Source organism: Lissotriton helveticus, chromosome 7, assembly GCF_964261635.1.
Source record: "Lissotriton helveticus chromosome 7, aLisHel1.1, whole genome shotgun sequence".
In the NCBI taxonomy this organism is placed as follows: domain Eukaryota; kingdom Metazoa; phylum Chordata; class Amphibia; order Caudata; family Salamandridae; genus Lissotriton; species Lissotriton helveticus.
In genome coordinates, this window is record NC_136068.1 from 453374539 (window position 1) to 453395821 (window position 21283).

The window sequence follows — 21283 nt, forward strand, 5'->3', positions numbered from 1 at the left end:
GAAGACTTTTCCGCCTTCTCCAAGCTAAAGACCGACAACATAAGAACTGATCTCCTCAATGATGTAAGCCAAAACCCTGGACACATCAGAATGTCTAACACTCAGCCTAAAAACAGCGCATCATGGGCGTCCTTCGACACCTACTCTGAAGAAGCAATACACAGACTGCTCGGTACCTTGAAGCCCTCTAATCACCTCACAGACCCCCTACCTGCTAACGATGTAAAAGACTTCACCACCATGCTCCTCCCACTCTGGACCAAAATCATTAACAGTTCCCTTCAACAAGGTCTCATCCCTGACTCACTCAAGGTGGGGCAAGTCACGCCCATACTCAAGAAACCTACAGCTGACCCGTCTGACCTAAACAATTACCGTCCCATCACAAACATCCCCACCTTGGCCAAACTGCTGGAAAAATGTGTACAACTCCAACTAACAAAACACATTGACAAGTTTGATCTCCTCAACCCTCATCAATCAGGCTTCCGAGCGAAACACAGCACGGAAACGGCCATGACTCACATAATTGATGACGCCCTCCAAATTCTTGATCGCAATGATTCATGCCTCCTCATCCTTCTCGACCTTTCATCAGCTTTTGACACGGTCAAACATGAGAACCTCCTGGAGCTGCTAAACACTAGAATGGGTTTATCCGGGACTGTTCTCAAATGGTTCACTTCCTTCCTACATAACCGGTCTCAGAAGTTTAAGATCAACAATGTGTTGTCCTCGCCTGTGCCAGTAGACTTCGGCGTTCCACAAGGATCCTCCCTTTCACCCACACTGTTCAACCTCATCATGGAACCACTTGCCACCTTGCTCCAAGCATCCAATGTATACTTCCATATGTATGCCGATGACACTCAACTCTACCTAAAGGTACAATCCCGGATGATATCAAACTCCTGAACTACACTCTTATAAAGACCCAATCGTGGTTGGCCGACAATCACCTCAAACTAAATGCTCTGAAAACGGAGTTCCTTCTGATATCACCCCCTGCGAAAACTACCACCACCCAAATTTGGCTCAACCACCTAACAGCACTCAATGTCCGGCCCACCATCGTGGATTCCGCGAAATCCTTAGGTATCACACTTGACGCAAAGCTCAACATGCAACAGCACATTAGCAAAGCAACAAAAGGAGCTAATTTCCAAATCAACACATTGAGGAAACTGAAACCCTTCCTCCCAGCCAAAGACTTCCAAAATGCAGTACAAGCCCTCGTCATCCCCCGCATAGATTATGGAATTGTGACCCTCAGTGGTCTCCCTCTAGCAACAACTGCACCCCGAAGAGCCTCCTTGAACGCTGCCGCGAGACTCATTACTGGCTCAAGAAAACACTCTCACATATCCCCTGACTTGAAAGCCCTGAAATGGCTGCCCTTTGAAGCCAGAATACAACTGAAAATTGCTGTTATGACACACTCGGCCGTTCACCACAAGGCACCTAACTACCTCACTCAAAAGTTGACTATATCGGGAGGGTCGAGATCCAATAGAAGTACAAAAAATCTACTCTTGAAACCTCGCAGATTCTGGAAGGAAAAAACATACAAACGCTCCTTCTCAGGAATGGCACCGAGGATCTGGAACGCACTCCCTCCCGAAACCAGGCTTATCTCCTCCACAGCCTTCTTTAAGAATGAGGTGAAAGCCATCCTCATGGCTAAGTTCACCTGAACTTTATTGTTTGTTGATCAGAGACTTCGCACCGCTTTGGTATCACTGGCTACATGTTTGTCTAATGTCAAATAATGTCATATTATTCCTGATTTAGATCAGTTTATTCTTCTTGTTTGCCATAATTCTATGATGGTTAGTCGATCCTTTTATGTTACTCACTCACTACCTATTATTAGACTATTCACGTTAGCCTGTTGAATCTCGATGTCCCTTCCCCTTGCTCCCCTTAACTTTTAGATACTGTCATAAGCCATCCCTTTAGCTTAAGTTCTCCTGATTTCTATCGTAGTTGTATGAAAGACTCAGTATCGTCTTATATTATCGCTTAACTGATTGTTTATTGATATTTTATCAGCACATGACTGCTATCCGATCATGCTACTGAATTTTATACTGCACCCAATATTATGTTGCGTCACCCTCCTGCTATCCTCACCCCTTGTTTCTGTGAAGCGCTCTGATATCTGTAAAGATCTTGTTCGCGCTATATAAAACTCTGAATAAATAAATAATAAATAAATAAAACTCCCTTAACCCCTTCGCTGCCGCGGCTATTCCGCCGCAGCGCTAAGGGGGAGGCGGGCCGCGCGGCGCGACGCTCCCGTACTCGTGACGGAACCGCTCCGTCACAGCCCGCCCGTTCTTCAGAACGTCAGCGGAGGCGCGGAATTCGCGCCACGAAGGCGCGGCAAGCGGGCCGTGACGGAACTGTTCTGTCACCAGCAGAGCCCACCCGAGGCTCGTGACGGAACGGTTCCGTCACGAGCATGGGAGGGGTTAAGACCAAAATGGCAATAGGACAGAAAGTATTTGCCTATGCTGCCCCTCTGCTTAAAAGAAGAAGCAAAGAGTAAACTCTGCAGGAAGCCTCCAGAACCACAGAGAGTAGGCCCTGCATGGTTTAAGGGCTCTTTTACCAAGTGAGCAGATCAGCTGGACTGGACAATGATGTAAGAGATGGTACAATTGCAGGTGAAAGACACTGCTAGTAGGTTGTAGATAATGTTAAGTAAAAGCAGGCACAGTATGCACCCAAAAAACATGTGGACAGTGTTTTGTGAACAGTTGTGCGAATATGTTGTTGAAATGGGGATGATCAGCCAATCCATTAACTGGTAAAGATAGTAAAGTGGAGGCACTTTTAATAAATGAGAGTAACTAAGAAGGGACGCCAAGGGGGTCCAATAGGTAGTCAAATACACTTCTCACAAGTTAAAGCCCCAGTTATGTTGCCACTCAAGAGCTCTCTGTGCAAAATAATTCAGGTAATTGATTCCTAGCTTGGTGGAAAAGTGAGAACCCCTCTCCTATTTACAAAACATAGCGTCCTGGCTGTGGGTGCTCTGCCATGTTATAGCCGAGTGACCGTTTACAAGCATCTGGGCATCTTGCATCAAAGGGTATTTACTGGCATGCAACATAATCCCTCCTTGGCTGCTGTGAAGCTGCTGAATGCTCTCTGGGTAAGTTCACAGTGTGGGATAAGGAACCTTCTCAGATGAGAGCAGGGTTCAGTTTCTTTGTCTTCGGAGTACAGATGTCCTTGTCAGGCGTCTTATCCCTGCTCAAATGATGCTAGAAATGTTGGGGTATACCTCTGGGGAATGAGACGGTCTTAGGCTCTGATTGTGCTTGCATAAAGTTATTTGCCCCTTCACTTCCCCAGCTACCGTTTTGACCTTTGCTAAAAGATAGTCGCATCATGATTGTTAATCACAATCAAGGCAGAAGTTAAGAGCCACTCCATTTCACCTAAACAGAAGACATTGGTAAAGGACCATAGTCCCCTCTTGCAAAGCCATACCTGTAAAGGTGATGCTGATCAGCTCCTGTACTCTTTTCACACCAGTGAAATATACAAGGCTTCCAACAAGCACATACAAAAATTGACTAGAGGCACAAAAGAGTTGCAGACTCACCGGGAATTGCATAGAGGGCCCGGCTGTCATCATGACTGGCAAGAAAAGTCACTGCTTCTGTTTGGGCTCTCTGCAAAAGAAGTACACGATGCTTAGTAGTACAACCCAATACAGACATATATTACAAAAATAAAATCAGAGACAAGAGGACAAATCTAGATCAGCAGGCACACGAAGAGTATAGAGTGCTATTGACTCACAGAAAGGGGAGGTGGGGATAACACCATTTCAAAGGTAGTGGGTGATTTGGGGATATTCTGTTTGGATTTTTGAAACCAATTCTGTTAGCGAGATGTGAAAGCATGCCTGGTGTGGCTCAACTTCAGATAGACAGGGAAAAGGGATGGGGGTGAGAGAGCATGAGAAGGCCTGGGACAGGGGAGAGTATGTGTGGGTGCAAGGGTGTATGTGCCTGCTCTCTCTTGCACCCCCTAAATGACTGACATAGCAATGGATTACTCATATCAAGTTTTCTGTACATTGGCAGAGATGTGTGTGTGTGTGTGTGTGTGCGTGTGCGTGTGCGTGTGCGTGGGTGTTTGCTCCAAAATTGGAACAACAGAGGATGTTGTGGAAAATCATGTTGGTGTGCAAACTTTTCTTGATTATGTGTGGAACTGAAAATATTGGTGAGTGACTATGCAAGCAATCACAGTGAACAAAACCATGACTTCATATGATAAAGTGCAGGATACCCATTAACGATTTTTTCAATAACTCATCAACAAACGCCTGGAGAGGCCCTCTTTTGATTCGAACACTCATACATACATACATACATACATAATCTTTATTCAATTTTGAAAATAAAATCATAAAAGACAAAACAGTTTAAAAAAAACAGCAACTGACACCCACATAATCACACTTGCTTTAAAACTCCGGAGAGATAACATACAAGAAAGAAACAAACTGTGGATAAATTTAAAAACTGTAATTACAGTAAAACCAGCCTGACTTGAGTGAAATTCATTAATTTTAAAATTGGTAGCAAAAACTTGTATCGTAGGGTATTGTATTTAGAGTAAATCATAACAACATGTGAGGTGTCCGAGGGCAATTCCGAATCCTTAAAACGCAGAAATAGATTCAGCCTAAAATAAGTCAATAAGCATCACTGATGACGAGTCATGTTTCACGTCAAATAAGGTTCTAAATTACTAACAGTTGTTACTAAAATTGCATGTCTGACGGAAAGTTTCAATATAGCAGAGTCATCCCGGTCCGCTGCCTTCTTGCCCATAAATGCCGCTACAACCCCTTTATGATCAGAGCTAACTAGACAGCTGGGATTAGCATATAAATCGGGCCTCCCTAAAGACATCATATTATGGGAGATAAAAGCCAGCCATGGGATCAGAGAGGGCTTGACCAATTTTAAACAATCCTGCAATATTAATCTGTTAAAACCAAGATATTCCTTTGTCCAAATTGATAACCAGAGTTTTAAGGGGGAAAGTCAGAACTGGTCAGTAATGTAACCTAATCCCAGTTCTTCATTGACAATTTCATAGGGTACACTTTGTGGTACTCCCAGGAGGCCTCTTAAAAATGTATTTTCCGCTACCTGAATTGAGGTGTCCGGGCTATAGCCCCATATTCCACTACCATAACTTGCTACTGGGACGCACTTGGCCTAAAGATTTTCAATACAGATTTAATGTGGGTGAGCCCTAACTGGTGTGGGAAATCACCAATGCTAAATGTGGCTCTGTTAAAACACCCCACATTCACTACGCTGGATAAACTCAGAGAGGCTTGGGTTGAGGATGTGGGTCGACTGGAAGGAGATGAGTGGATGGACGCACTGGCCTCTCCTAGAGGAGCAGCGATATTGATGAAGCTGCGTCTCATTCAATTTAAATACCACTACCGGGTCTATTATACTAGGCTAAGGCTGTGGAGGGCGGGTCTGGTGGCATCCCCGATGTGCCTGCGCTGTGGGCGAGAAGAGGGGTCCCTAACTCATACTATTTGGCACTGTACAGCACTCACGAAATTCTGGAGAGGGGTGTAGCCTGTGTGGCAGGGGTGTTGGCCTGTGTGGCAGAGGTGTTGGGGTGGGTGCTCCCCTCCTCACCGAGATTGACAATTCAGCACATCATGGAGGGTATAAGAGGTAAGATAAACAAGAGGCATCTACTACTACTGGGGCGGACCTTGGCCAAAAGAGATATAGTAAGGTTGTGGAAGGCGACGGCCCCTCCCTCCCTCTCGGCATGGAAACATTGGCTGAATTTAGGCATGGGGTTGGAGATCCCGATATTTAAGGCTAGGGGCTGCACGCAAAAACACCCCAAAATCTGGAAACGATGGGCAGACTACCGAGGCTAGGAACTTGACCCGGTGCCCCCGGTGGACGCTTCTGTATCTGCCTTGATTTGTGGGCCCCTAGGGTAGGGGACTGGATATGCAGTAAAGGGATTGATTCGTTGAGATGGGAAATGTGGCGACAACCGAAACGCATCAGTGTGTTAGTGCAACGGGGGGAGGGGTTCCAGGAGTGTATGTTATATTGTACTTCATGATGTTGATGATGATAATAATGTATAAACTAACTGTCAAAGACAATGACATGCAATGTTTGATGTGGCAGATGGGTTAAGGAGCACTTCACTGTATATGACTTTTGACGTAATAAAATTTGTTTAAAAAAAAAAAAGACGCCACATTCTGGGTTATGAGTGGGAGTCAGTTGACACCAGAATCCAACTAGACCGCTAAATATTTAAACTTATCTACCTGACTGACGTGGTGTCCCTCTACAACAAATTTCATAGTTTGTGTTGGGCAGAACACACTTTATTACATGTGATTTTGAGAAGTTGATACAAAAGGTCAAGGCTGCTCATAAAATCAATAAAAAGTTTAAGACGTTTTGGAAAACCCTTGGCTGTCTGAGCTATTTAAACTGTGTCATCTGCGTAGAGCAGGGCCAGTATAGAACGGCCTTCTACTTTAGGGACATCCACAGCCGGGTCTGACAAAACATGTTCCATTTGATTAATATAAAAAATAAATAAAAACGGTGCTAAGATACAGCCTTGCCTTCTAACAGTCATTTAGTTATATACTGTAGATGTTTGTTGTCTGGAAGTTATGGAACAAAGCCTAAACGCTGTTCGTACTGCTTTTAGATCGATTCTATGCAGAATGTTCACGATGTGAAATGGGCTGTGTTTATGAGGAAAATGTTTATTTCCCTTCATTAACAGTGAGCTAAAATGAATAGGAGAAAGGCCCCACCAAAAGCTATTTTATACTAAACAAAAAGGATTACGTTTAGTGCAGTGCTAAAAATAGTGTTGAATATCTTTATGCGATACAAGTTTTTTTAAGAGCTCTGATACAGAACAGTTAGGCCTTTTTTGTGAACTAGCATTTAAACTGGTTTGACAGCAGTGGTACCCAAAACAGTGTGTCACTGAAGTAGGCGAGTTTTTATGAGGCAGGAATAAGTAATGGTAGATGTTCTGAGCAGAGCCTACAAAATGTCATTTTGTTACTAGAGGTGACTTCCTTCCCTGATAAGAATGACGCACATTTCCTACCGATAATAAACATAAAGTTGCCCAATACTGGGATTCAGAAGAGTACTCTCTTAATAAGGCCCTGCTTTGATATAAAACAGTGAATTAGTGAGTGACTGCATCATAGAATTCAGTCCATAAAGAACTGCTTTGCTTCCTTGTATTCCAAGTTCAGGAGCGCATTGGGCTGCTGTCCTTGCCTGCAATTACAATCCCAAAAGACAGGGGTCATATTTAGTGGTGCTCCATTCTGCAGGCTAACTGAAGGTCCTCACAATGAGTTCTAAAAGTGAACATAGCGAGATATTTTTGAGGGAGTGCACGGCTGCTTTAAGGTAAGAAGTCAGTGTGTGTTAGGTTTTATCAGGACATCTGCATACCCAGAATCTTTTACCATTAGTTACTTACCCAATTTTTATTTCAGAACTATGGTCACCTCTATTAAATGCACATGTGAGTGCTTAAGAAGGTGTGCATTTACTGCCAGAAACAGGATGACAGTGCATTGCAATAATTTGTCTTCATACATTCTTCCAAATAATCAATTTAGGGTGCATTTGATAGAATTTTGTTTTCATAGGCTCAATTACTGGAGGAAAATATTAAATTGGGGTGGAGAGAGAATCACGTTTTGGGTAAGAATTATCTTTATCATGGCACCAGCATAATGATACAGTTTTGACATACAGAACTGTCCTGTTGTAGGATGCATCAATCAACAAACCGGATGTATTACTCTTTCTGGTAACGACGGATTGATTCTATTCAGTACTTGCAAATCATTAACTTGGTGCAGAAGTAAAACCCCGAGATAGATGAATCTGTGTTGGGAATTTAGTTTCAGGCAGCTCAATAGGAAGGTAAAAATGAATGAGGATGAACTGTTACAAACACAGGATTGTGCTGCAGAGTAAGTCCATATGTAATATAAGCTAAAGTTAAAGAAGTCACTAAGTCTTGAGCCAGATACCTGGTTTTACTCTCATGTAACCTCAAGCCAAAAATGAAAAGAGCCTTCATGTGGCTTCTAACTCCCACCATCTTACTGCAATCACCTAGCAACTCTTCTTCCCCCGCCCCTCTTCCGACTCTGGCAGCTCAGGAAGTGCTGCAACATATTCATTTTGTAGACGTGCTGAAAGTGAAGCCCCTGCTGAGTGTTGTGAAAGTGCTCAGAGAAGATGTTATGATAACGATTTGTCTTTGATCAATTTCACAGCACTTTGCATTGTTTTGACACGTAGTCCATCCAAAAAGCTGCCTCCGGCCCAGGCGTAATGAAACAAAATGGTTACTTACCAGTAGGAGTAGTTTTGCAGCTTGAAGAATTTTCTGTGAGTGGTGTTTTTCTTTTCGGCATCGAGGGCTTTCCTGGCCCCAAAACTTTGCCTTTGTCCCTCGCGAGCACTTGCTTGTGTCGATGGCTTGTAAAGGTCTCATTTGGTCAGGACTTATGTGTCTCTCTAGTCTTGCGCGGACATTCGGTTGGTGGGTGTTTTGACGCCGAGGCTGCCATTGAGGACCTTGCGCTCGAGGACTTAGCATTCATGCCTTTCGGTGGTTTTGTTACCTTTTCTTGTTTCCTCTCAGCATCGTTCACCGTCTTCTTCACCTCTTGTCTTTTTTCAGCGTTGGTTGCAGAGTCTTCAATGTCAGACTCTTCTCCTCGTGTTGTGTTGGTCTCCACAACATTTTCATCTTCGTCACTTGATAGCCCGTAGTATCTCAGAGATTCCTGCGTCTTTTGAGTGCCATGCATGGCCTCTGTCGGTGTCGTAGCTTAAGTGTTTACGGTACAAACACGGCACAGGCCTCACAGTCTTCGTCCTTGCGGTCCCTGGTAGGCCAAGGTTGCAGTTTATTTCCCATGAACATTTACTGTCTCTCCCCTCTTCATTCTTCAACCACGTGGGTATTACCGGCAGGATCCCCCATCGGGGGTCGCAAAGGTGCCCCTTCTCCGTTACTTAGATCTTCTTGTGGCCTTCAGTGTTTTTCAGTCTCCTTTCATCTCTTCTCTGAAAATCTTATGAACTTCTAAGTCGTGCTTCCAGACCCAGTGGTGGAAAAAAGAATCTGAAGATGCGACCATGCACAGAAACCTCTGGAGCGCTGTCTGACGTCACACAAGGGATGGACTTACCACCAAAAGGTGGTCAACAACGCTCACACACCAAAAAACTACGTGTCCGGACCCAACTACTAGATGGCGGAATAATGCTGGACACAACCACTAAATGGCGGAATAATGCTCAGCATGTGAATACAGAAAAGAATTCCTGCTGCAAAACTGCAAAAAAGGCCACACGGTTCAGGCTCTGTGTGAAAGTCTGCCACGGGTCTCCAAACGTTACTTGTTTCATGTGAACGCTGTAGAATCTTCCATATCCTTGTTTTGCTAACAAGTATAATTGTCTTCACTGAAGGTGTTGAGCCTCTCCTAAAATCAATTTTTGTTCGGTATTAGGAAGCAGGTGGTAACATTTAAATAGAGTACCCTGCCATCCTTTGCCATACTAATCTTTCCTATAAAGTCTTCTTGCTTCAACTTGGTTATGGTGGTAATAAAGTGCATTTTTTAACACCGTTTGTCGAAGAATTAAAGAGCAAGCATTACGCACATACATCAAGTGGGGAAGAGAAAGAGATACCCATCTATAGGCTGAATTACATGACAAGAAACCAGGAAGCCAAGGGTAAATCACAGTTTCGCTCCTGACCAAAGTGTGTGATACCACGGAGCTACCATATTTCACTCTTCCTCCAATTCCATTACTACATTTGAGGAATACTTGCGAAAACATCAATTCAGGTTGTGAGCCATAAAAAAAACACTCTTGTAAATATTTGGTAGATTATAACGTTGCTCCATTAAGAACATTTACCTAGCCAAGTGCTTCATTTCTAAAATTATAAGTGTTGCGCCTAAAGTGATATTCAGCAGCCTGGGTGGCCTATCAAAGATCAGATGCGGAATATCAAGGTTGCATAGTCTTAAATTCCCCTCATGACTCTTTAATCCACCACCATACACTCCCGGTCACTTTAACCAAAGATGGCCTGCATGTTTACGGGAAGAGAAAGAGAGAAGTAGAAAAAGGAGAAAGACCAAGAGACAGTCAAAGAATGAAGACAAAAAAGTGAACGAGAGAGTGAATAGAAAAGGTAGTTGAAAAGGAAAATAAAAGTGAATGAGAAAGATGGTGAAATTTAAAGTGAATGAGTGGAAAAGAAAGTTAAAAGAATGAAAAACAGAAGGAAAAAGGTATTTGGGTGCGTGCATGTCTCTATCTCACTGCCATTTCAGGGTGGGTGCACGCGTACCCAGTCCAGAGCGAACATACGCTACAGGTCAGCAATGCGGTCCCAGCACCAAGGTACTATGAGGCATTTCAGGTCAGAAATTACTTTTTTCAGTACAGCTGAATGTCGGTCCACTGGTGGCAATGAGGGCTGTGTTGCAGGTCAGTTGGCAGAGTGAAGAGTGTTCCCCAGTATAGAAACAGCAGCGGGTCAGGGTTGTCAGATACACGAGCAGAGCTTTAGAGAATGATTGCTGAAACAGCAGGTGTGCTGCAAGACAGGCCGACGTACAAAGGCTGAGGAGTGTATGGTTCAGGTAAGACAAAACGTACGTGTGGTAAAAGTCATGATTAATCGAGATGTGCAGTTATGCCAGTACTTTCACAGATAAATGCAACTAAACTCACAATGTGGGGGCAGTCACGGTTGTCCACCAGCACCTGGTAGTATGGATGCGTTTTGCCTTTCACCTCTTTAGTGGCGGTCTTCTCGGAGCTATGAACAAAAACAAAACACATGTGAGAAGGCAGTAGCTCAACTAGGGAGTCTACCCCTGCACCCATTTCTGCCCAACTACTCACTTGGCCCCATTGGCAGAAGCAACATCTCTATCATAGAGGCGTGCAAGCCATGGGAACAGCACCACACCGCGATATCCAAACACCTTGTGGAGAAAAAGCTGTCAAGTGGGGAAAAAAATCAGGAAAAACTGAATTAAAAATTGGACACAACAATCTTCAGATATAAGCAACCCATCTTAAAATAAATATTAAAATGCTAGAAAATGATTTTAAAAGAATTTCCCATTAAAAAGCAAGAATGTCAGTATGAGGCAGTGGTCGAAGTGGGGAAAAGAAAGTAGGGGAACTGTGGGTGGAGCATCAGAAGGCTGGAATAACAAGAGGATTGGGTCAGTGGGCGGAGTCAGAGGTGTGGCTACAAAGAGCAAAACATACCCATTTTAGTATGTTTAGCATTTCACTGACCAGTTACAGCTTATAACGAACATTATTTAATACAACCAATGGATACACGTGTATTTGAGGTTTAATATATGAGTTAATGGCACTAAAATACATTTACAATGTGGGATACGTTTCCAATCACAGAATGTCACAAACATGCTTATAAGTGGAACCAGATGCCATTTGTTTCCGAGCCATGCAGGTTCTTTCATTAGCACTTCTCCTCCCTTTTTCTAACCATTTCTGAACATAAAATGTTGGTTTAAATTCTATGACAGGAGGCCCCACAAGTTGGGGAGCACTGTTGATTACATCATTCTGTGCCCCTCGGTCTATGCAAAATTGTCGTCCTGCGTTTATTATGTGCTTCACGCAACATGTCATGAAGCCAGCATTAGAAGACTCCTGGTTTCCTGTTATTGTATCTAGAAATAGCACTAAAAAATGAATATCTACACCCAAAACAACCCAGACCTGTTGTTTTTGCAGATGTTTTTAGAAATATCAGATGAATGAGATTAAATTATTATATTAGTAGTTTGTGTAATTACCACTCAAGTTAGTTAGCATTGAGAATTGTAAATGTATCAATTCTGAGACAAACAGTGGTGGAGTCAGAAATAGGTAGAGATCCTCGGATTATCTCAATCAGTTATTGTCTCCCCTCCAGACTAATATCCTCTGCAATCATCTTCATCCTTTGTCTCTCCACAAGCACTGTAGGTGTCTAGAAATACCACCCAATAGAGACTGCATGAGGAAGTTCAAACATGAATGGCAAAACATCCTAGTTTGCAAATGTTTTCCACATAATTATAGCCCTGCCATATTTGCCACATAATACATCATCAGCTGCATGATCTGATGGTTTTAACTAAAAAATTGTTTGTAGCTCAAACGGATCAAAACACATGACTTATGTTGCTGTGAAATAGAAGTCCCTTTACTGCATAATTGCAGTGGTCCCAAAGCGGGCAGCACATGTTAAAAGTGCTTGTGCATGAAGGAGAGAGAACTTGAAGTTTGTGAACTTAGAGGTATATATACGTAATGGTGGCACAGGGCAGCGCAGCTAGTTATTTTGCTATGCTGCCCTGTGTCACAGGAAAAGGGCAATAATGCACCGTATTTATCCAATATGGTCCATTTCTGTCTTTTCACCTAGTGCTGGCGCCGTTTCGTCAGCCTAACGCCAATGCAGGCACCCTGTTGCATGCAGTATTGGTTTTGTGCAGGAAGGGTCACTCTCCGCACAAAAACAATCCTGAGAGGCTTTTTCCTCTCTATAAGTGTGTGGCACAAATAGAATGAGAAAACTGGGAGAAATAAAGATATTTCTCCTTGTTGTGCCTCCCTTGAGGGGACGTAGGATTTTGATACATTCCCAGGTGTACAAGTCCTTGTAAATCTAGGAATGCATCATAAACCATGGGAGTTGCATGGGAACACCCACCGCAACGTGTCCCTTGTGCAGAGGAAGGCAAATCAGCGATTTGCACTGTGTCGCATTACTTAATATTTATGAAACCATTCAAAGCCATGCAAAGTGGCTATGAGTGGCTTCATAAATATGACTTGGAGATTTGTGTTGTGCATTTACCAAGTTCCGTGGTGCAAACAGAATGCAAGGTCCTCGAATATATGCGCCTTCGTTTGGTGTGCGTGCAGGGATTTGACACATGACAACAAAACTCTTAACATCAGAATAAAAACAGGCACTGGCTAAGCTCCTTTTCTCTCACTGTTCATCCATTAGACACACTGCTAAATCATGCATCCCATAACTGGGTAACGCACCTTCCGAGGTCATCACCCATGACAAGGAAGCACTTCACATGTGGGATCAAAACAAGGATCACACCCTATCAGCAGGGGCGCCTCCTCCACGTGGGCGTCGGAGCGTCCCCCAACTTCTTTCTTGCAGTACGAAAAGCAGAAATGTAAAATGGTACAAATACCATTTTACGTTTCTGCTTTGCAATGCGAGAAAGCAAAAAAAGGTATGCCTGGTTGTGGGCGGGCAGGTCGGGGAGGAGTGGCTAGCCCAATGTTATGGGCGCTGACTCTTTGGTCGGCCCCAGGGCCGAGCAAACCAGTCATAGCACTCTCCGTTTTCTTCATGTAGGCTGCTGCGCAGCCTCAATGAAGAAAACTGCCTCCTCTTAGACGTCTGTAAGAATGGAGTCCTAGCCAATCACAACGCTGCCATTGCAGAGTTGTGATTGGCTTAGGGGAAGAGAGGGTGGTTGCCTGTGGCTGCTTCCTGTTAGCAGAGAGGGCAGGGGGCGTGCCTCGGGAGTCCGGGTCTGGAGACAAGTTCTTTACTTTATTACATTAACCCCCTCCCCACACTACCCCCCACGCCCCGCTATTTATGCTGGCCGCGACTGCCTATCAGCCACACAGCCTGGCAGGCATGCCTGCGGACAAATGTTGCAGCACCCCTACACACACAGAGTGGTAAAAGCACTATATAAATGCTACAATGTTACGCAATACTCTATCTGTGCGTTTTGCAAATTGCACTCCATGCAAGGTTTCTTAGCTTCGATGTATTCCTGTTTCACAGCTGGGCTGGGGAAGATAACATTCATTTGACCAATAATATTTTATGATGATAAAAAATAGTGAACTTCAAGTAAAATGGCACCAAAATTTCACAACCATATTTAAGCTTAGACACAATGCGCTACAGACTTACAAGCAGGCCCAAATTGCAGTGCTAATATTAGCACTACAGATCCCAGAATGCATGTATTGTTTATACCACTACAGCTGGACTAGTTATCACTATCCCCCAGGGGGCCCACCTTTAAATATATTTGATTACAGGCTATTGCTGGTCTCCCTAAGCAAGTGAGGGTAACTATGAGTATTACAAACCGCGACCAAGATGCATTAAGAAAGCAGTGCGTGTCCCAGAAGGATAGCAGAAGACGTCACTCATCTGACTTATGGTGATACAGCAGCATAGAAGGGTGAAGGAGTTCTGGGTTATAAAGCATTCTTGTCTAAATTAAAATGAGAAATTATGCGGTGTAACACAGTGCATCTTGTGACATTATTAGTTTCCCATGCTGTTATTTTAACACTAATGAATACTGCCAGGGTGTACATTTCAACTAGTTAGTACCAGTGTAATATAATGCGAATGCAGCAATCAGTAACTAAAAATTATTGGTTAATCTTTCCAATATATCTAACACATTGCGACACCATATCGGGTGCTTTCTCCTACAAATCTCACATCGCTCGTCACATTTGTTGGTTCCCTGGGGCAATGCAGGCCAGAGTGCCGAAATGTGTTTTTACTAAACGTATCAGTTAGTTGCACGCATACAAAGACATTATATATGTGGTGAGTGAGAAACATACCGTCAGAGTAAATGATATATTGACAGATTGCGCCTGCTGATGCACAGTTTGGTAAGAGGGAAGAGAGTTATTCCCAAGTTATCAGTTGTCAGTAGGTGAGTTCTCAAGCCTGAAGAAAGACTGCCCGCAGGTTGGCAAGGCGAGAGCTCCACAAAAGGGGCTCAAGCAGGCTGGAAGGCTAAAATAAGTGGTTTGGGGGAAACAAAAGACAAAGCATAACATGCGATGGAAAGAGAGACACTGGCGCACCTTATTTGGGCAATATTACAAGCATCTACATGCTACAGGAAATACCTGGGAACACACCTTATAAGAGAGACCTGAACATACCTTCCAACGAGGGCAGTAACTTGGGCATATATTCCAAGTATGGCATGTAGTGGCACAGTGAAAATATAGATATAACCGGTAAAACTGTGGCTGCCTATGCTATCTGTCCCTGCTATGGCATTGTAGAGCTTTGTAGGCCCACAGACGACTATCCAAATGGTGTAAGGTTTCCATCCTAGAGTGCATCATTTTTGGTGGGTAGAAATGTCAGCAGTATTACTGGCACTTCATTTCTATTCTGCACCTAGATCAACTTCAAACAAGCATTTACAATGCAATAGGTCTCGCATTTGCAAATGCTTGTTTTTTAAAGCACCAAGGTTTGGGCATAGTCTGACAGGAATTCTGCACTGGAGTGCTTTTCCTTTCCTTGTGGTGTCATCAGTCTCTGTGAGCTCTAAAATAAAGGGCAGATGAGGTCAAGGGATGCGGCCTCAAAAGGCATCCTGATGTGACCATTGTATTGGTCACAGTGGGGGCAGGCAGGGGGCCTCCTCACTAAATGAGGTGTAAATCGCACTCTAGCAGCAGGGCCACCAAAGGTAGCCGTTTTCGCGTGGTGATTGATTGATTGCTCCTACTGTGTTGCTTTGTAGGCCCCTGCCTTCAGACACAGAGGGGAAGGGGGAGGCGGTTGTGGCAACTGCAGACGCCTCCCTTAATGTGCAACAAACAGGGTTGGACGATCACGTAATCTTTTTTAAATTCGGACCATTCCTGCCGTCCTGGGACGCATTTCTAAGGTAAAGAAGTAGGGGAACGGACTGTGTTGAATTTAAAAAGTAGGGGCACGCCGTGCCCTTCCGATCCCGCCCACTTCTACCACTGGTATGAGGTTCTAGTGATACAGCACCCACAATGGCAGTTTACTGGTAAGTGCGGTCAGTAGATTTAAAAAGTGAAATTCTTGATTCTCTAAACCTTCAAAATGTAGTGAAACATATGGAGATTCAAACATACAATAAAGTACAATATAAAAAAAATAGGGGAGTCCTTCATTCTACGGATACTGATATGTTAGTCTGCCTTTTTGTTAGCAATAAATGGTAGGTGGAAATCAAAGTCTGCCACCTTTGATTCACCTCAAAGCTAGCAACATTAATAGACCATTATCTCTTGCATGAAAATTGGGATTTTGAAAATGTGGATAATGCACGTTCTGGTGATTTCTAATGTCAGCAATGGTGTTGCAATAAGGATGGGCATTACAAATGTAATAAAGAAAAGACTGATACAAGTATGAATATATATATATATATATATATATATATATATATATATATATATATATATATATATATATATATATATATCTCACCTAGTGGCACTCGCCGCTAGATAGCTATAGTTTGGTCTGCTTTTCCACGACAGTGTATTTTGGTTTGCTAATAACTTTGGCCCCATTTGATGAATCTCCACTAAACCTGCCACAAAACGTTCATCCACCTAAGCTCCCTCCTGGAAATTTTGAGAGTGATCCATTAAGCGGATGCCTAGAAAAAAGGGGGTCTCAAAACTTTAAATCCCCATGCATTTTCCATATACTTCTTTAGACACGACTACACCAAAAACTGCTAACGAAATGACACCAAATTCAGCTGGAAGCTAGATCTTGGTCCGCAGGTGGAGCTTTTTGTGATTTGATGGAAATCCGTTCAGTAGTTTAAGAAAATTAATTGCACATTGTGGCTGTTGGGGCGGCGAGAGTACCGCATGTCTCCAGCGAAAGTTCAAAATAAACAACTAATGGAAATGCAATATGTCTCACATTTCCTTGAGTTCGAGCTATTGGTGTTGTAAATGACAATCTCTTTTACATAGGTGTATGTATGTAGTGACAAGGGAGGGGAGTCGAGGTAAGTGGGTGTGAGAAAGTGCCATCTTTCTTGCATGGTATGCCCCCACTTTTTGCTGAATTGCTGATGTACTTTGACTGAGTGTGCCCTGCGCTCTTGCCAATCAGGTACTCGGGGCCTGTGTTCCTTCCCTAAAACTGTATTGAAACCTAAACCCAATTGGCATCTCTGGCCACAGGTAAGCCCCTGGTAAATGGTACCCTAGGTACCCAGGGCACTGTGACCAGAGAAGACCCCTAAGGGCTGCAGTACTTATTGTGCCACCCCTAGCGGCCCTGTACCCTGACACACCCACACACACTGTCTTTGCAGGCTGAGTGTCTTGGTGAAGAACTAAACAGAGAGTCGACATGGCACACATCCCTGTGTGCCATGCCCACAAATACACTGCCCTGGCATACCTTAGTCAGCCCTCCAGCTGGGTGCACTATGCCAATGGTGTGGGCACAGGTGCATGAGCCCTGTGCCCCTACAGTACCCAGGGCAATTCCTGGGCACTGTAAGTGCAGTGAGGCCATTTATTTAGAAGGTTTTATAGAGCGCGAACAAGATCCTTGCGGATATCAGAGCGCTTTACAATGAACAAAGATGATTATAACATATGAATAGCAAGACACAATATAGGGAACAAGCATAGCATAAATAAAATAAAGCTCACAGAAAGAGTTGTAGAAATACCAAAGCATGGGATCATAGTTGTTCCAAGAACAGAAACAGCGAGACTCGGATGAAAAAGGTTCAGGGCCGGGAAGCGTGGTCAAGTAAATTTTGCCATGAGAATCGCTTTTACTTCCTTTTTGAAAGATACGAAATAAGAATTCAATCAGGTTTCAGGGGGAAGAGAATTCCAAATCCTAGGCCCATCCCAGAGAAGGTTTGTTTATATGTTTTTCTTTTATTAAATCCTAGAGGTTTCAGAAGCAGGTTCTCTGCACCCCTAGAAGACCTTGAGCCACCAGAGGTTGTCAATTTCTGTGCGAGATAAATGGGTGTAAGGCCTTATGTGTCATGCAGTCAAGATTTTTTGCTGAATTCTTGCTTCGAACGGGAGCCAATTAAGGGATTTTAGGTCAGGGGAGATGTGAGAACTTCTTTTCGAACCGGTGAGGAGTCTTGCTGCAGAGTTTATTGATGCTCTAAGGGGGGCTGTAGTCGGTTTTGGGAGGCCGCATAGAGAGACAATGCCATAATCCACACGCGGGGAAAACTAGTGCTTGTACAGCCTGTTTGAAGTCGTTGACTGGTAAGAATGGTTTCAACTTCCTTAGAATGTTTAACTGGAAGTTTGCTCCCTTTGTAGCGTTGCTGACGTGTTTCTGCATGCTGAGATTGCTGTCCAAAGTTATTCTCAGTGATTTAGCTGAGTCCACAATAGTTGATTGCACGTTAAGTGCAGTGAGATGTTGGATTAAGCAGCACCATAATGGCAACACTGAAGACTGAGAAGTTTGGTATCAAACTTCTCAGCACATTAAACCCACACTGAAGCCAGTGTGGTATTTAATGCAAGATGCACTCCAGAGGGCATCTTAGAGATGGCCCCTGAAACCTAACCAACTCCCAGTGTCCTGACTACATGGCTACCGAGGCTGCCACCACCAGACATGTTTCTGGACCCCTGGGTCGAGAGCTTGCAGCTCTCAGGGGCCTGAAACAATGGACATCCTGGGTCGAGGTGCCAAGTCTCCTCCCCCAGGATGGGCAGGGGAAGCTTCAAAGGCATGCCGATTTTTGTGAGCTTCCCCAGGCCAACTGCTGTACTCAACAACTAGCCCCCACTGGGAAACCCTAAGTGAGGAAAGGGGGTGTGCCAGCCTCTGCCAACCCCACCCCTCAGGTGGGAGAGGCGAGGTGAAGCATAACTCCGGGCTCCCGCCATCTTGGGGATGGGGAGCCCTGCCCAATCAGAGGTAGGCTCCTGCCCCCCTCCAACAGGAGAGGAGAAGTATAAGGGGTGTACTCACCCCAGGACAGGAACCCATTGGTCCCTGCCCTTGCCCTACCTGTAACACCCCTAAATGTAGTATTTAGGGGCACCCTGAACCTTCCTTACTCCGATCCCGATTTTGAAACAAGAAGAAGAACAAGAAGAAAGAAGACCTGCCGTGCAGCTGCTAACAAAAGGACAACACAACTGACTTGGCCCCAGCCCTACAGGCCTGTTGATCCTTGAACCTGCTCCTGCTAAACGCCGGCGTCTCCAGCGGACAGCAACTTCAAAAACCCCGGAGGACCTGCCTGCCTTGCTCATCTACAGACAGGGACTCCCACGAGCAGTGGTCCTGCTCAAACAAGCAACACCCCTAGTGCCAGCCAAGAACCGCAAATCCAGCACACTCTGCACCTGCCAAGCCCGGCCTGTGCCTGAGTGAACAAAGACCACGCGAACGTCCCCCCCCCGCGATTGTGACCTGAAATCCAGCCTGCAGCCTCTCAACAAGGGAACCCTCCAACCGTGACCAGCTGAGGGCAAGATTTCCCAGTGTCCAAAGACACCCCTGAACCCGGCGCCCCACGGCCCCGTGTGCCCAACACCTGGGTGTCTACCTATCCTCCAACATCCTAACTTACCTCTCAAAGTAGTGGTCGCACCTGAAGAATCTCCGTCCCAGAGCCTGCAGCCTTTGTTCAATTTCCAACTTTCCCATTGAATTACATTGGGCGCCGAAGGCCCAAAAGCACCCTGCACCCAGCCGCCCGAGTACCACTAGGAGTGCAGCATCTACCCTACTCTACTTCCCCACTTGCCTTGTGTAAGTGACCAATAGCTGAGCTCCCACAGCCGCGTGGCCTGCCTGCTAGCAGCCACCTACCGAAGGTCCCCAATGCTACATAGGATAACATTGGGTCTACTCTCTCTGCACCCGGCTGCCCCTGTGCAGCTGAGGGTGTAACAACTGTACTTACCTGACCCTGGGAGATCCCTGAGTGTTACCCAGAACCTTAACTCTGCCAAAGACCGATAACTTGATTTTCTCCATAGGGTAACATTGGCTGGTTTTCACTTGAAATTTCTTTTAAGTGTTGAGTTTTGCAACTTTGAAATATTCCATAAAAATCGCCCGAACAACGAAATCGAAATTACTCACCTGCTATCAGGAGAGCTGACAGTGCTGTATCTTTGAGCCCAGCACTGAACCTAAAAAGTAATTCTAACTGTAACTTACCGTTAACTTGATTTTCCTCCATAGGATTACATTGCTTGGTTTTCACCAAAATTTCTTCTATCGATTTTCAAAACATACAAATATTCCTTAATAATCGTCTGTGTAACAAAAATGATTTCTTTCAACTGTTTACAGGAAATGCACCAGGGCTGAATCCAGGATCCAGCCCTGAGTAAGAAAAACATTAGTAAAGTGATTTTATTGCATTTACTTAAAACTTCCCATTGAGCTCAATGTTATAATTGTGTTTAACTTGTGTTGCATAGTGCAACAACTGTATCTATTGCATTCTAAAGCCTATTGCTATTTGAAAGTATTCAATTGCAACATCTCATTCTGAGAAAGTATTTTTATACCTACTTGTGGTTCTAAAATAAAACAACAATATATTTTTATATACAAAAAAATTGGCCTAGAGTTCAGTTCTTGAGTGTGTGAGACCATTTGCTGACTGAGTGTGCACAACAAATGGTTTACACTGTCCTCTGATACTGCCTTACTGCTCGATCAAGCAACCACTTTAGAGAGTAAGGTTATAACTAACTTACCTCTGCCATACCTCTGGGGACTGTGGACTCGGTGCACACTGAACCTTACTTTGGTGCAGTATATACAGAGCCACTTTCTTACAGTGGGTGCCTAGAATGTGAATCCTAAAGAGTGAATAAACAAGCATTTCCAATGCAATAGGTCTTGCATTTGCGAAAGTTTAAGCTATTGGCATAGTAAATGACGATGCCTTTTTTCTATGTGTTTTCAAAACCAACAAATATATAAAAGGCATTGTTATTTCTAATGCGAATAGCTTAAACTCTTGCAAATGGGAGACCACTATCATAGTGACTGCATCCCTTTCTGTAGGCGATGATCGCTGTATTCAGGTTACAGTAAGTTGTGTCTTAAGAAGGAGCATGGCAGGCGGTTTTATCCACAAAAAAACATTTGTTCACAACCAATTTTTTTTTTTGGTATCATGACAACACTGCCCAAGGTCGTTCGCACCATAAGGATAGTAACATTCATTCAGATCCTACAAATTAAGAAACGAGCAAATCTGAATATGGCCCGACAAAAAGACAGTTGGAAAAGGGCAGTGGGGTGGGTCTGCAGCAAAGTGGGTCTGCAGTAGGGCAATGAGCTG

General features: G+C 44.1%; 1 protein-coding gene across 1 annotated transcript in view; it reads right to left on the minus strand.

The window, feature by feature from the left end:
- The window catches only part of LOC144768600 (polymerase delta-interacting protein 2-like), a 148695-nt gene that overhangs the window by 84068 nt on the left and 43344 nt on the right, over positions 1–21283 (minus strand). Inside the window, exons 3-5 of the mRNA XM_078652397.1 lie at positions 11031–11128; positions 10857–10944; positions 3617–3686 (exon numbers count right to left, since the gene is read on the minus strand). Of these exons, the coding sequence (XP_078508523.1) occupies positions 3617–3686; positions 10857–10944; positions 11031–11128 (256 nt within the window). The remainder of the gene's footprint in view (positions 1–3616; positions 3687–10856; positions 10945–11030; positions 11129–21283) is intronic.